The sequence below is a fragment of the Equus przewalskii genome, chromosome 1 (assembly GCF_037783145.1).
Source record: "Equus przewalskii isolate Varuska chromosome 1, EquPr2, whole genome shotgun sequence".
Lineage (NCBI taxonomy): Eukaryota > Metazoa > Chordata > Mammalia > Perissodactyla > Equidae > Equus > Equus przewalskii.
Window position 1 is genome coordinate 128,348,223 of NC_091831.1, and position 16,313 is coordinate 128,364,535.

The 16,313-nt window shown below is 54.4% G+C and overlaps 2 protein-coding genes across 8 annotated transcripts; one reads left to right on the forward strand and one right to left on the reverse strand.

Moving 5' to 3' along the window:
* The first annotated feature begins 1,814 nt into the window (after nt 1-1,814).
* On the forward strand, nt 1,815-7,940 carry PPIB (peptidylprolyl isomerase B). The gene is made up of 5 exons (XM_008526985.2): nt 1,815-2,144; nt 2,853-2,966; nt 3,695-3,788; nt 6,815-6,999; nt 7,604-7,940. Exons 1-5 carry the CDS (start codon nt 2,010-2,012, stop codon nt 7,724-7,726), a joined length of 651 nt encoding a protein of 216 aa, XP_008525207.1. The 5' UTR covers nt 1,815-2,009; the 3' UTR covers nt 7,727-7,940.
* On the reverse strand, nt 3,326-11,350 carry SNX22 (sorting nexin 22). Of its 7 annotated transcripts, XM_070577527.1 has the most exons (7): nt 11,182-11,350; nt 10,722-10,805; nt 10,224-10,328; nt 9,607-9,701; nt 9,000-9,067; nt 5,018-5,479; nt 4,576-4,874 (listed from the first exon to the last, which is right to left on the reverse strand). In XM_070577527.1, exons 1-7 carry the CDS (start codon nt 11,254-11,256, stop codon nt 4,864-4,866), a joined length of 900 nt encoding a protein of 299 aa, XP_070433628.1. In that variant the 5' UTR covers nt 11,257-11,350; the 3' UTR covers nt 4,576-4,863. The 7 variants fall into 7 exon arrangements, with proteins under 7 accessions (XP_008525206.1, XP_008525204.1, XP_070433635.1 ...); XM_008526984.2 differs by lacking the exon at nt 5,018-5,479 and having other exon boundaries at nt 3,326-4,874; XM_008526982.2 differs by having other exon boundaries at nt 3,326-5,479.
* Between the last annotated feature and the right edge of the window lie 4,963 nt (nt 11,351-16,313).

A 16,313-nucleotide genomic window follows, 5' to 3' on the forward strand; every position in this document is an offset into this window, starting at 1 on the left:
TTTGGCATTCTTGCTGCTTTCCTTTGGATGGAACATTGCCCTCTTCTGTGGCTTGCTGTAAAGATTTTATTTTTCCTTTTTCTCCCTAAAGCCCCCTGGTACATAGTTGCATACTTTTAGTTATGGGTCCTTCTGGTTGTGGCATGTAGGATGCCGTCTCAGCATGGCTTGATGAGCAGTGCTGTGTCCGCGCCCAGGATCCGAACCGGCAAAACCCTGGGCCGCCGAACTTAACCACTCGGCCACGGGGCTGACCCCTGTGGATCACTTTAAAAATAAATATTCCTGGGGCCGGCCCGGTGGCCCAGCGGTTAAGTTCACACATTCCGCTTTGGCGGTCCGGGATTCGCCGGTTCGGATCCTGGATGCGGACGTGGCACTGCTTGGCAAGCCATGCTGTGGCAGGCATCCCACATATAAAGTAGAGGAAGATGGGCGTGGATGTTAGCTCAGGGCCAGTCTTCCTCAGCGAAAAGAGGAGGATTGGCAGCAGTTAGCTCAGGACTAATCTTCCTCAAAATAATAATAATAATAATAATAATGAAGGAGGAAGTGTTTGGAAGATCGTCTTTGTCAGTGCAGCAGTTTTACCTAGAAGAACCTCCACCTGACTGAGGTGGTCTAGATTGAGATGTGAGGATTAGAAAGGGCAAATGTAGAGCAATGTCCTTTGTGTTGATATGTCGAAGCTTTGCAGCTTGCCTTCAGTGGCCTCAACGTAAGGAAGGACAAGTTAATGCCAGTGGCCATGCATAACCTCAGACTCAGGTCAGCACCTCACGTAGAGATCAAATTGCAGAGTTTGGCTATGCAGACGGAGCCATGCTTACCTACAATCTAGTTTGTGAAGACCAGGAATTTCAATCACGTTAACCTTTGAAAATAAGTTTTAAAGACCTTTAATAACATCATAGGTCCAAGTTTGAGTAAGAAAATGTGTGAGTGTAATTTTAATTTTTCTGGTTATGTAAGACTCCCAGTATTGAAATACATATTTTGTAAACTGTTTGGAATAACACCAAATGTGTGTGAAAACCTGAAATTGTGCTGTGAGGGCATCCCTGGCCAACCCGAAGGTTTCTGGAAAAGGGGGACTAAACCTCAGGCTGTGGTATATATTATTTCCCACTTCAGTGCTAACGTGACGTTATCCAACCAGCTTTTGTTGAGCACTTAGCTCTGCAGCAGTGTTGGGGAGCTGTATACAAATAAGAGCAACACAGTCGTTGCTCACAAAAAATGTATTACTGGGAAAATAAGTAAAGAAAGGAAGTTAACCAGGATGTACAACAAAGAGTGCATTGACTCACAGCAGTAAGCACAGTAAGATTAGAGAAGGGAGAGGAAAATGGGTAGTAAAGTGACTGAGACTAAGTCCAAAAGGAAGTGGGTTTTGAAGCAAGTTTTGCACGACAAGTAGAAGCTGTATAAGGTCATACTCTGGGTAGGCATAAATGTGCCCTGAGTTTTTGGAAGCTACCACATTTAAGTCCAATTTGGTGGTGAGTAATGGTTGACTGGCCCAGTGCAGACAACGACAAGCATCTTCTGCCCATATCCACGGACTTCGGCACATAAAGTATCAGCCACCACCTGCCAAGACTCCCACTCCCACAAAGGCAGGGTGGCCACGCTCAGCACGCTGAGGTCTGCAGCCCCTGCCGAAGCACAACCCCCTTGCTCTGTGAGGGGCGCCGCCTTCCGCGGATCCCCTTCCTGTGGGTGGGCCTCGGCGAGCTGGGGAGCCAATCGCGCCGCAGTAACGTGGCAGCCATCCACGAGCCCGCGTCTCCGCCCGCCCAGTCGGCGAGCCGGGCCCCGCCCCCGCGGGGGACCTACTATTCGGCGCCGACGCAGAGGGGGGAAATGGAGCCCGCCTCCTGCCAGGAGGCCGGCAGGCGCCCCGGTCCCCCCCGGCCGCACTCGGTGGCGGCGCCGGTGCCCACGCCGCTGCGCCCCCACCCTCTTCCGGGCCTGGGCTGCCGGGCCGCGCTCTCTTCTCCCGGTGGATGCTGCGTTTCTCAGAGCGGAACATGAAGGTGCTCTTCGCCGCCGCCCTCATCGTGGGCTCTGTCTTCTTCCTGCTGTTGCCAGGACCCTCCACGGCCGATGAGAAGAAGAAGGGGCCTAAAGTCACTGTCAAGGTCTGGCCTCCCCTCTCCAGACCTGCCTGGCGAGGCCCGCCCTGGGGTCCGGCCTCGGTGCCGCTGGTCACTGGTGTCCGAGGCTTTACGGTCCTAGGCTGGCTTGGGCTGAGCCCCTCCCTAGTCTCCCTGCTGTGGCTTCGTGGCGCCTGGGCAGCCTTTCCCCATTCTGACCAGAGAATGACCCGGACACCTCAGCCCTGACCCAGGCGCTGGAGTCCGGGATGCTCAGCTGGGGCCGGCGCTGTCAGCCTCAGTGCTGTCTGTTGCAAATACCCTGCAGTGCTGGGGAAATGGGAGAGATCATGTCTGCCGATTTGCGAATGCTTTCTCTACTTAGGTCAAATTTTAGCCACTTCCAACTGCGAGGCACAGCAATAAGTTTAAACTTGCGTGGTGAGCTTAGGCTTTCCTCCTTATGGTTTTTTGATGTTAATTTCTAGAATCTGGGCCCATTATTTGTTTAGGGCAAAGGTTGTTACCCCGTAGTCTGAAGGAGAGTGGCAAACAAACATATGGGAAAGGGGTCTGGAGCTTTCATTAGATTCTCATCGTTAGGATTTTTGTCGCCACCAAAATCAGATTCAGAAACATTGCTTTTAAAATATGGCTCTTTTCTCTCCCATCCTCAGGGTAGCTTCTTGGGCCCTGCTTTGCCTAGCAAGGCCCCTTTAAAGAGGCTAAGTTTGAAATGGCCTTTTTCCTCAGGTGTACTTTGACCTGCGAATTGGAGATGAAGATATAGGCCGGGTGGTCATCGGTCTCTTTGGAAAGACTGTTCCAAAAACAGTGGATAATTTTGTGGCCTTAGCTACAGGAGAGGTAAGTGGCTGCAGCAGAGGTAGGCAAACTCAGATGAAGCGAAGAACCAGTCGGGCTGGCAGCAAACCGAAGAGCAGAGCGCAGTCCATCTATAGCAGTAGCCCTCACTGGGTACCAGCTAACTGTTGCCCTGTGGCACTGGGAACCAAGTATTATCTTATCTTCTAAGTTTTTTAAACTGAATCCAGAAATCTGGATTTTTTTTTTTTTTTTTGGAGAAAACTTTTCATCTTTTAAGACATTGTGATAACCAAAGAAAATATATCTGTGGAAATTAGTTTTTGGCTTCTGTGCCAAAGCTTTCTCTTAAGAGTAAGGGCCCAGAGCTTCCCAGGTTTTAAGAAAACAAGGGTGCCCCATTTTAAAAAGTTTGTATTCCAACTTTTTATTAGGTCAGCAGGTAACTTTTTTTTTGGTCAGTTTTCTTGAATCTTTTCTTATGATTATGAAAAAAAGAGAAGGTGGAGGCATTCTGTGAAGTAAAATCGTACAAAGTCTGGCACTTGTGTAAAGGCAGAGGAACGTGCAGTCTTAGCCCGTCTTGGGGCTGTGCACTCCATGCCTGGCCTACAGCGGTGGCTTGCCCGGAGCACGTTGAACGATAATTCTGGCCAGCAGCAGTGTCTCTTCTGTGAGCACGACTGGTTGTGGGCTGGGTTCCTGCAGGGCCTGTTTAATGTCTGCCTGGTGCTTCATGCCACTTCCTCACCTTCTCATCCCTTTTCTAGAAAGGATTTGGCTACAAAGACAGCAAATTCCATCGTGTGATCAAGGACTTCATGATCCAGGGTGGAGACTTCACCCGGGGAGATGGCACTGGAGGTAACCTCAGGTCCTCTGGGCAGAGGGGTCTGTCAGTGCAGCCTCCAAGGTGGGAGGGCCTGGCTGTGTTGGGTAGATGAGGCCTCTTCCTTCCTCAGCTCCAGGGGCAGGCCTGTTAACCTTCATTGAGACCAGCTGCACCCTTCTTTGTATGGGGAACCCAGGACAAAGGAGAGGGAGTAATGGGGGGTCAGGTGGACATAAGAGGATCTCGCTTAGCTGGCAGAGCTGCTGATCCAGGCCTATAGCCTTGGTGACTTTTCTTGCAATAATACCTCCTGGAGGGAGGGGAGCAAGTGAAACACAGGGGTGGGTCAGGCATGCAAAGCCTGTGTGGGGCGACCTTTGAAGCCCCAGCAAAGGTGGGAGAAGTTGCTTTCCTTGGCAGTTTCCCACCAGCGACCACTTAGCGAGAGCTGACTGTCTTGCCTCTGCATTACTTGTACACATAGGACAGACAGACAGATACCCTGGACTAACTAACCCACAGGTCTCGCCATACTTTGGTGCACAGCCTACTGTCCCCTCGGACCACAGATTCAGCTCACCCCATCAATGAATATTCATTGGCCAGACTCTGGTGGGTGCTGAGGACACAAAAATCAGTGGAACAGCAACTCCCTTTCACTTCCAATACCTGAAAACTCACACATGGGCGGTAATACAGCTTTTAGGACTCAGGCTCTGTCCTCAAGTTGTTTATCATTTAGGTGGGAAAAACTAGGAGAAAACACTCTGAAAATTATATAACAAGACAAGATTTAAGTGGTAGCTAGTGGCAACAGTGGATGGGGAAGGACGCATGTAATCATGGAGTCAGATACAGTTGGGTGTAACCTAGTGTCTGCCACCTTCTTGCTTTGTGACCTCAGGACCTCTGAGCTTTGGTTTCCTCTTCTGTAAAGTGAGAGCGGCAAGAGTTGTGGGTGCTGTGAGGGGTAGGTGAGATCCTGAGTGTTAAGAGCCCACATATGGTGAGGGAAGTCAGCCGTTGTCGAAGTGCCGACAAGCAGAGGATCTGTTTCAGGCCACGGTGGTCAGGAAACGGCCTTGTGAACATGACGGAAGATGTGCGTCAGGTCCTGGCTGGAAGAATTTGGGCAAAGAGGAGGCAAGGTTAAGGTGTGAGCCCAGCTCTGTTCTGTGGCAGGAGCTTGGCCAAAGGTGGGGCTGAAGGAATGGAAGTGGAGCACACCCCAGGAGCCAGGAGTGGTGGGCTGCAGCCTGACCTGGGGACCAGGGCTTTGTCCTACATGGAGTGAGGATCCACTGAAGACTTGAGTGGAGGAAGACCCAATCACACAGGAGTTTGAGGGAAAATAATGTGGCAACAGGATTCAGGATGTGGAGGCAGGAGCAAGTGGATGGGTGAGGTACCAGTGTGGCTGTCCCTGTTAGGACCACGTGGGCCTGAGCCCCAGGAGACGATAGCCTAGTGGGTAAAGGCAGAGACTTGAGAGGCAGACCACCTTGGTTTGAATTCCAGCTCTGCTCCTTCCTAGCTGGGGGACCGTGAAGCTCTCTGTAACTCAGTTTCTTCGTCTTTGAAATAAGGTCATAAGCTCCTGCCTCCCAGGGTGGGTTCTTCTGTGTGTAAAATGCTTGCAGCAGTTCTCTGGCACCCGCCGTTACCACACTAAGCATCAGCCCTTGTTGCAGTGGGGTAGCAGGAATGGAAAGAAAGGATGGGGCTGCGGACGACAACAATGTGCAGAGGAAAAGCTGTCAGAAGAATAACTGAAGTCTGGAGGGAAAGATGACTTACTCTGCTGAGTTTAAAATGAACTGTCTGTTCAAGTTTGGAACTCCTTTGTCTTGGGAAAGTGATTGGAGCTAAGGATGTAGATTTGGGGATTTTTCTGGTTAGCGGCAATAACTGAAACCCTGCAGTTGGTTGAGATTCACAACGAGGATTCTCACACAGGGGAGGCGTTTAGCCAGCACCCCAGCCAGGAGTCACTGCACGATGCTGGGAGAGTCCGGTTTTTCCCTGGGGTAGGAGTGAGACGGGGAGCACAGGCTGACACACCCCAGCCCCCACCAGCCAGAGTCCAGTAATTCTTGGTTTTCCGTCTCCCCACTTGCTACACAACCAGAAATTTCTCCCTGATTAGCATCAGTCTAGGACAGTATCCCAACCTGGTTCCATTCTGTGGAACCACAGGATGAAAACAGTTCTATCAAGGAGGAAAAAAGGGTTTCATGTGCAAGTAAGTTTGAAAGGTGCTGGGTAAAACAAAATGAAAATTGCTTCTTTCTTGCTGGGTTTCTCGGGGCCCCTAGTTCACTAGCGCAGTGTGAATCCCCGAGGGGGCAGGGAAAAAGAAGGGTGTGCTGTTTCTCCTGGAACAGCGCTGGGAACTTAGGTTAGGCTCTCTGAAGTGGCGTCGAGGTCTGCTTTCGGCCCCCTTTGTCACGCGCCCCAGCGCTCAGGGACAGACACATCACAGACGGTCACAGCCACCTTTTATTTTCTGTTCATTTGTTCATAAGAGGCTCCTGACTTGCCAGAACCCAAATGGCAGCCCCTCTCTTGCTTCTCCCTGCCCCGCCCACTCATCTCTCGGCTTTCTGTGTTGCAGACACCTCAGCGTCTTTTGTGCTCGTAAGAAAAGCTGGTCAGCCACAGCAGTTCTCCTTTTCTGGAGCGTTCTTAGCGCCCCTGCCCCCTGCATCCTGCACAGCACCTCTTCACCAGAGTTCCCCCATGGCAGGCCTCTCAGGCCATAATAGCCAAGGGTAGCTGTTAATATGTGCCTTATTTAAAAGCCGTAAAACTATATTCTGAAAGAAATCCATTGTGTGAGCTTCTCATTAGATCAGCTTGGCCTCATGCTGCCACACTTGGTCAGCATGGTTTGGCTCCAAGGCCAGAGGGTCAGAAGGGGACAGCTTTTATGTTCTTGTACTCCACTTGAGCCTGGCCTGGCACAGAGGACGGACAGGTTGAGCCCCTGGAATCCTCACCCCAAAGATCTGCTCGGTTTGTGCCAGCCCAGCTCCCCTGACCCACTCTTTCTTCCCAGGTAAGAGCATCTACGGTGAACGCTTCCCAGACGAGAACTTCAAGCTGAAACACTATGGGCCCGGCTGGGTGAGCATGGCCAACGCAGGCAAAGACACCAACGGCTCCCAGTTCTTTATCACGACCGTGAAGACAGCCTGGCTAGATGGCAAGCACGTAGTGTTCGGCAAAGTTCTAGAGGGCATGGTGAGTTCGGAGGAAGGGGCTAAACCTGGGTGCCCCTCACCAAGGATCTGACACAGACCCTGGGGCAGGAGCTCCATATATTTTATCCCCTTCCAAAAGGAAAACCCACAGATTCAGACCATTGTTCATCTTTACAGACCTGGGGGAATGGAGAATAAATAGCCTACCTCTCTATGCCCACAAGTTCTAAATCCTTTCAGGCCCAGGCAGAAGCTGGCCAGGGCTTATTGTGGCTCCGTCCATCACTGACTCAGTGACATGCGGCACCACCCTAAGTTGTACAGGGCACAGCTGAACACGATGTCCCTGAGAAGCCATTTGGTACCCCTTCCCCAGCCACCCCCTTCCTCCCTCTCACCCATAGCCCAACCTGGGTCATACTTCAAAGGGTCAAGACTGCTCCATCCTCTTGTCAGAGCTGGGTTCTTCCTTCCCTGGGCTGGCCCCTGGCCATGATTCCGTTAGGATTTTGGTGCCTCAAGGCTTGTATGCTGCTTGTCACATGGGGGTCTCAGCCCTCCCCAGCCATACACTGGGGCCTGCCTCTCTTGAGTGGCTGCCTCCTGACCCACTCTGCCTTCCTGCTTCTGCCTTTCCTTCCCAGGAGGTAGTGCGGAAGGTGGAGACCACCAAGACAGATGGGCGCGACAAGCCCCTGAAGGATGTGACAATTGCAGACTGTGGCAAGATCGAGGTGGAGAAGCCCTTTGCCATCGCCAAGGAGTAGGGCCTGGGGACTTCCTCCCTTTGAGCAACCATCTGTGCAGCCGTGTTGCCCCCCAAGGGGTGAAGACAGCCTGCCACAGGGCTCTGCGCTCCCACTGGCCCCAGTGGTGGCATCTGACGGAGTGGACTCCTCCCCTCACATTCCACAGGGCCCAGTTTTGTAACAAACTCCTACCAACACTGACCAATAAAAAGAAAAGGTGGGTTTTTTATAACCTGTGTGTGGGCTCGGTTCTTGGGCCTGCAGCACCTCCCCCTCAGTCTGTGTCCCGGTGTGCCTGGGACCTGTGGCAGCGGGTGCTGTCCCCTCTGTGGACTCTGGCCTGAACCCATTCCCCAGATGCTACATACAAAACATCAAGCAGGGGCTTTTGCTCCTAAACTCTGCCAGCTACTGTGCCTCCACCCTTGCTCTCCCCCCACCCCCTCCTTCTGGTGTAGGTGGAGAAATACACCTGTACCTTTTCATAGCCTACTGCCAAAGTGACTTCTCCCTTTATTCCTTACCCTCTGTTGTCCCTGCCCTGGCCGGGGGCTCTAAGTGCACCAGTGCAGCCGAGTTCTGAGCCTGGGGTGAGTAAGTCTTGGGTCCAGGCCAAGAGGGCCCTGGCCCATGTCCCTTATATGGGGCACATAGGACTGAGGCACGTGACTGTCCTGGCAGTGGCCCAAAGGCCTCTGGGCTGGTCAGGGCATTGGCGGAGGAGCAGGGTGACACGGAACCTCTGGCTGGGCTCTAGCTGGGCTAGTGCTAAAGCCGTAGAGGCCCTGGAGCACACCATTCACCACCACATCGGGCAGGGGCTCTGTGGACAGAAGGAAAACAGGAGGAAGGGGTGCAGGCTGCAGGGCTTGAAGAGGAGGCGTGGAATGGCCCTGGCCTGCAGCATCCTGAGCTCCTGCCCATAGGTTCAGCACCCGTCCTGAGAGTAGGAGCCCTTCCAAGGCAGCAGTAACAGCTGGCCACCCCAAATGAGGCCTTGGCACTCCCAGCTCACATTCTGTTCACCTTAGCTTGGAAAGCCTGGCTGGTAAGGAATGGAGACCAGGGGAGCCAAGCTTCTTTCACCAGTGTCTGCTCCCTGGAGGAGAATGCCAGCAGGCTACAGGGGCACAGGAGCAGCAGGGCAGGTGTGGCCCCAAAGGAGGGCAGTAGGAGGGAGATACCACCTGGGGATCCTGGGAGCTGAGAAATGGCAACGTGACCCCCCCCCTACTCCTACCCTGATACCCAGGCCCTAAATATGGATTATAGGTCAGAGGCACCCCCTCACCTGGGGATGGGATGGAAATGTAGGGATCCACGCAGAAGCTGATGACAGGCCGGTGGTGCAGCTGTGAGCTAGGAGGGAAAAGGGTCATGAAGAATGGAGGGGGAGGTGGGGGATTGAGATCACCAAGGACCCACAGAGGAAAAGGAGTGGGAAGTGGGCTCAGGAGGACAGCCGGGAGGCAGCAGGCCCGCCTCCTGGCCTACGGCCACAAGGGGGCAGCAGGGGCCAGGTGCAGACAGAGCCTTTGACTTGCCTGCTGTCCCCAGGCGGCAACTCCCCCAGGGTGCTGAAAAGAGGCTGTGAGCAGCCTGGGGATGCCTGAGGGCAGCGTGAGGAAGAGGTGGAGACAGAGAACCCAGAACCTCACCTCCCAGGGGACCACTGCTGCTATTTGTAACAAGCTCAGTTCCGGTGGCGGCTGGGGTAACCAAGGCTGTCCAGAAAACAGCCCCTCCACCGAGGTCAAGAAAGCCCGCCAGGGAGGTCATGTCTCAAAGAGGAAGAATGGGCTAGGGCCTGAGAGGTGTGAGAAGGAAAAGAGAGCCCCTGTCCCCGAGCCCTAGGGCCCCTCCCAACATGCCAAGCCCTGGTCCCTAGAGGTGCTCACCTCCAGCTGCTGGCCTTGGGGTCTGTGGGGAAGTGCCGAAGACTCAGGAATTCCAGTAGCTCCTTGGGCACATCCTGGTTCAGGTACAGAACACCCTGGAGAGGAGGACAGAGGAAACCTGTAGTCAGACCCAGCCATGTAATATGCACAGCCCCGCGCAAAATGGAAATGCCGGGGCCCTTCCAAAATGATTAAGAATTTCAAGACAGCCAGAGCAGAGCATGAAACCAAGCTCTGAGCCCTCCTGAGCACTGGGACCTGGGTGACTACACAGGTTGTATGCCCATGTGACTCAGCAAAACCGTGTTCGCAGCAGGGGAAGGGGTCTCCACCCTGATCCTCATCATGAGGGCAGCACAGGATCCCACCCTGGAAAAGGGAACTAGCTTTCACTGACCTGGGACCACCTGCCTGCTGGTTGCCTTAGTCAATCCTATCAATCCAGAGAGGGATGTTTGGACACTTACTGTTTGGACATTTACTGTTCAGAAAATTGAGACTTGGGGTAATAACATGCCCACGATGTGGGTCCCCATCACCCCGTGCCCCCACACCTCTCTGGGTCACACCTCTGGTCCTAGCAGGCTGGGGGGCAACAGAGTGAGACCCATGCACACCTGGATATAGGCCTCCAAGGCCTGCCGCCGCTGCTCCAATCCTCTGGTCCTCCAGTTGGGCAGGCGTTTTGAGGGGAAGTCCGGCACTTTGTACAGTTTCTTGATCTGCCAGGAGGTTACCGCGTGCGATCACAGCATCCCGACCGAGCCCTCAAGCTCTCTTCACCCTGGCCAAGAGCCTTCTCCAACCGCTCCCCACCCCCCCCCCGCCCCCCCCCCCCCCCCCCCCGTCTCCCTGGCCCTGGTGAGCGGTGGTTGGGACAGGGACGAGAGAGGCCCCAACCCCCAGACACCCGAGGGCGCCCCGGCCGGGCAGGGCCGTGGACAGTACAGGCTGGGACCTGCCCCTCTGCGCCCTCCCCACTGCCCCAGGACCTGAGCCCTCCAGGGACGGGGCGGTAACGAGGGTGGCAGAGGCTGGGGCCGCAGCTCGTCTGCCCGCCTCCCAGGGGCTGGGCAGGAGCGGCCGGGGCCGGGGGATGGTCGGCACCGCCTCACCCGCTTGTGCAGCGCGTGGAACTCGCTGTAGCGCCTCAGCACGGTGTGCCTGCGCCCCCGGCACAGCACCTCCACTCGGAACGCCTGGCGGGCGGGCGGGGCATGCATGAGGCCCGCGGGCGGGCGCAGAGGGACCCGCGCCGGCGCCGCGCCCACCCTTCCGCGCTCCGAGGCACAAAGCGGCCTTGGAGCGGCGCAGCTCCCTGGGGACCCTCCCACGCTCCCGGCACACTCGGGAGAAGGGCGGGCGGACCAGCCCCTCGGCTCCGTGCGGTCCCTCAGGAGCCCGGACCGCCGGCCGAGACGCTGGCAAACCCAAGTGGCCCCGAGAGCCTCGGCAGGCTGTCCCCCGACGGCCTGGCCCGCCGCGCTCGGACGCCCCAGCCCGGGACGCGCGGTCCCCACTGCGTTCGGCGTGGGGAAATCCGGCGGGTCCCTGCGCCCCTTGCCCCCCGCTCACCATGTGGCTTTTCTCTGGGCTCTGCCTGGGCCCCTCAGCCTCGGGCCCCACAGACGGGATGTGAACTTCCAGCATCTGCGCCCCGGCCCCCTCCCCTCCGTGCGCTGCGCTCGGAGCCTGAGCTCTCCCTGCGGCGACCGGAGACCCCGGCCGCCCGGCCCCGCCCCCTCGGGCCGCAGGCCCCGCCCCAAGTTGGCCCCGCCTGGGGCGTTCCCTCCGCCGCCGGGTCGTGCGAGGGGCAGATTAGGCAGAGCACCGGGTGGCGGGAGCCGCGCGCCGGCCCTGAGCCCGGTGGGGCCGCGGGGTGGGTGGGGAGCCTTCGGTGGAGAGTCACCCGTTTGTTAACATTTACTGAGCGCCTACTGACTGCCAGGGAGGCGGGCGAGCCAAAATGTCACCTACTCTTTGTTGAGCGCCTACGAAGGACTAGGGCCTGTGGGCGCTAGGATGGATGGAGGGGAGCCCAGGTCTCCGCGCCCACCTTGGGGGCCAACCAGGGGCGTTCCTTGCGTTCCTCACACACTTCCGCCGACCAGGCTGCTCTCCATACTCTTCTCTCCACCTTCAACCTGGACCCTGGGAGCGCGGCTACGCCTCAAAGAGGCTCGGACCCAATCCGGCTTTGACGTCCTCTTCCTCCAGCATCCACAGGCCCCCTCATTCATTCCTTTTTTTCATCCATTCATTCACCTTTCATCCCCAACCTGCTTCAAGCCCAGTTTGCTGGAAAGAGACGGTTTAGGGACTTCGGCTCTGCTTTGAGGGTCAGACGGCTTGGATATCCTGAACTCTGTAGCCCTGTGCTGATCTGCAAAATTGGGATAATATGACTCCCTCAGGAGAGCGTATGGAATTGAGTGAGGTGATCCCTGTTAGGCCCTCAGCAGAGGAGGTGTTGGGAAAATGGCAGCTGTGGGCTTGTCCTGGAGGCATGGGTGGGTTGTTTTCTTGACCAGGCAGTGGATGGGAAGAGGGACTGTGGGGGGTGGCACTAGGCTGATCTGGCCACCCCTCTGTGGAGGGTCTTCTTGGGTATGTGGCAGGATTTAATCCAGAACTCTCACCCGCTGTGCTAGAAAGGACCTCTGCTCCCACCTCTCAGCCTCCCCCCCCCCCCCCCACCCCCTCAGCGGTAGGGAGCTGTCCCATTCAGCAGAGTCCTCCACTCCACTGGCTTACCCCCAGAAAGGCCTGGGTGGGGGTGGAGGGACGAGAGGCCCTGCCTCCAAGAGCTCACACTTAGGCGGAGGCCTTCATCCTTGAGGAGGCAGTAGGGTACCTGTCTTAAGGTTGGGCTTGGGGGACCTCTGACCCCCGCCCTCCCCTGCTAGTGCCTGGTCCTGCTGAGCTGGAGGAGAATTCTCCTTTCCCAGCTCTGCCCCTAGAGAGAGGCTGAGAGGAAAACCCCAAAAGGGAGCAAGTGGGTCTCACCAATACTATGACCTACACTTTCTTCCCCCAAATTCCATCTCACAGGGGCCTCAGAATCAGAAAGCTGAAACTTCCTGGAAAGGAAACGACCCACCATGAGGAGAAGTGCTGGGGTTTCTTTTCCTCCCTTGCACTTTAGGGCCCCATCTTTCAGGGACCCTGCTCTCGTTGTCTTGCTGTCTACAGAGTCCTCTTCTGGGACCCTCAGACCTCTAAACTCCTGGGTCACCCATCCTAATGACTGTCTGCCCCTCTGTCTCTTTTTCTACCACCGAGAAAACTGCTACATCTCCTGATGGATCTCCTTGTTTTCCCTACCCCCCTCCCTCATACAAGGTCCATTCTCTACCTGACAGCACAAACTGTCATCAAGGCATCTGCTTAAAGACTTCCCACTGCGCTTAGAACAAAACCCACTCTCCCTACTACAATCTACAGATTCTGAATGACCCAGCCCAGCCACCATCTCTTATCTCATTTCCTCTCCGCCCCCCTTCGTGCACCAGACTCCAGCCATAGTGACCTTCTTCCAGTTTTCCAAACCTAAGGAGCTCTTTCCTGCCTTAGGGCCTTTGTGCTTGCCATTTCCTCTCCCTGGAACACTCCTCTGTGACTCTTCACCTGGTGGGCTTAGCTTAAAACTTCCAATTCTTAGCTTAAAATTCACCTCCTCAAAGAGGACTTCCCTCCTGGCCACCCCATCATATCACCTATCTATGCACTTATTCCAATATGTAGTTGCCATTTGTTTACTGTGTGTCTCCCTGGATTCTCCAACTCTGCCCCAGGCTCTGAGTGCCATCAAGCCAAAGACCTGGTCTATGTTGCAGCTAAGGTTGCAAGCATGTAGAAGACACTCAAAAAACATTTGTTGACTGAAAGACTGGAGGAGGCCGGTATTTAGAAAAGCCTGGGGGTAGGAGGAGGGCCTGGGAGAGAGGCAGGAAGGGAGCGGGGGTGCCAGATCCCCTTGCACCTTCAGATAGACATCCCTCTCTCTCTCTGCAGACTACTGTCCACCTTGTTCATTTGCTTGATTTTCAGGTGCTCCCGAGAAGCTCAAATCAATGGGTTTTCAGCTCTAGTTACAGAGGGAGATTTGATGCACCCAACTCATAAAACATCTGGTAGTAAACCTGCAGCTCCTAATTCCACAGCATTCCATGGTACGCGAGTGAAGATCCAAATGAGGGAAAACCAGATCCTGGACCTGGAGGCATTTAAGATGTCTTTGGGGAGATAAAACAAGTTATGAAGAATATTTTCCTGTAAAGAGGAACACATGACACGGTGAAAACGCCAAAGCAGTTATTGCAGTCAAAGGGAAAGCTCATCTTCTGATGCTTAAAGTATCAGCCAGCTCAGCACGTGAACACCAAGCCAAGTTCCAGACTCTGTATGATGATGGGTGTGCAGGCCTTCGATGTGACTTCTCTTTTTAGAGTAAGTTGATTTACTGAGAAAATCTTTGTCCCTTCTCCATCACTGTCTAACATATGAATTTAATTTCCAAGTTTCTGGGTGAAAGTTGCTTAAAAGTACTGGTTGGTCACATTTTCTTGGCCAGAGTATTTCCAGATCAGATTATAGAGCAGTGGTTCTCCAACTTCAGCAGACACCATCACCTACAACGCCTGTTAAATCTCAGATTATAGGGCCCTGATTCCAGTTTTCTGAATGCGTAGACCTGGCGTGGAGTGTGATAATGGGTGTTTTTCATAAGCTCCCTGGTGATGCTGGTGTTCCTGGTTGGGGACCACATTGTAGACACCTGTCTCGACTGCCACACCGGCCCTGCCAAGGAGTGGGGCCCCTGTGCAGACGTGGAGCCTGGAGATGAGGATCAAGGCCCGAGCAGCAGGCAGGAAGGGCTGGGGGTGGAGGTGTTCCTCCGACACACCTCCACTCTGGCAGGCAGCCTGGCTGCCAGAGGGAGCACAGGTGGGCTGGACCTCGCTCCCGCCCAGGCTCAGGCCTCTGCCCTCCTCCATCATACAAAGCCCCTTTCACTGCAGGCTTTTGCTGGGCCACCAGTGCAGCTCAGGTTTGGTTAACCTCGTTAAGAAAACAAACAGCTCCTGGGCTGCCGGCCTGTGGGCGCTCCTGGGCACAGAGGCTGGATGCTTCTTGCTCAGAAGGCGGCCGGCAGCCACGGGCAGAGGTGGACTGGCCTGGAGGGGACCCAGCAGCCCTGGGCGGCCTGAGCAAGGCTGGGTCTGGACCGCTCCACCTGCTGGCTCTGGTCCCCTGGGTGACCTTGGACAACTCCCTGTGCCTCAGGGTGCTTATCTGTACCAGGGGTGTTGTGTGGATGAAATGACGTCATGCTTCCAAAGTGTTTAGCATGGGGCCTGGCACACAGTCAATACATGTTAGCTATTATTATTCTACTGAACATACAAATTGCTGTTTTTTTGTTTTTTTAAAAAATCCATCTTTTTTTTTTTTAAAGATTTTATTTTTCCGTTTTCTCCCCAAAGCCTCCTGGTACATAGTTGCATATTTTAGTTGTAGGTCCTTCTAGCTGTGGCATGTGGGACACTGCCTCAGCATGGCCTGATGAGCGGTGCCATGTTCATGCCCAGGATCCAAACAGGCGAAACCCTGGGCTGCCGAACCAGAGTGTGCGAACTTAACCACTCGGCCATGGGGCCGGCCCTGGAATTGCTGTTTTTGTAGGCCAAAACTGTGGGATATTGGCAATTACATAAGGGTCATCCTATATATTGTTAATGATTCCTCTTTGAAACAACAAAAACAAACTCTACGTTTCCTCTTCCAATATCCTGAGATTGCAAGGTTAGCTTAAAAAAAAACAAAACTATTAACTATCTCAACTACTAACTCTGTGATCAGGATTTTTCTGATTTTCTTGATATTGTGCAACCAAAACAAGGTGAAAGAACTGGAAGCAGAGGTTGGTGTAAATCAGCAACTATCCTATTCATCCTAACAGCCTCAGAGTACTTATCGCCTAGTAAGTACATCTTATAAACTTGTAATATAATAATAAAAACCAGTATTTTATGTTCTGAATATTGGACTTTGGCATAGATGTCTAAAAAAAATAGTTCTGCTGCTAAAACATCTTAACTTATTGAGCTAGTTGAAACTCTTCGATTTACAGATGAGGAAATGAGGTGTGCGAAAGGAGAAGTGGCCCTGGAAAGGGCTGTTAGGAACGCCCCACAGACAAGCATGTCCTGCTGGAGCCCTCAGAACAAAGTTTGGTGACTTGCCTCTCAGGGGACAGGGAGGCTCCAGCGCAGGGTTCCAGCCAGCAGTGTCACTCCCAGGAGCCCCCTGCCCAGACAACACAGGCAGGTCAGCTGCTTCAGCCAACATGACCCAGGGCTGGAGCAGGGCGAGCTGGCAGCGGCCACCCCAGCCACCTTGCATCCAAGGCAGCACAGCTTCCCAAGGAGATTTTTCTGGTGCTACAATTCCCAACACCCCTTAGAGGGCTCTGTCAGAGGACCAACCAATTGGCCCCTCTGATGTGCCCAGCACTGGGGTTCAAGGAACAAAGACACACTCAGGCACCCTCAAGTCACAGAGGTTTACCATGTAGAAAGCTGTTGGACCAGGAACTAAGGACAACAGGAGAGTCAGGCCAAAGACCAGGAGGGACCCTGGTCCCATGCCTCGAGGTCTGGAATGTAGGTGCCCCACCCCCCACCCTGGGTGCTGTGGTTTCTCAG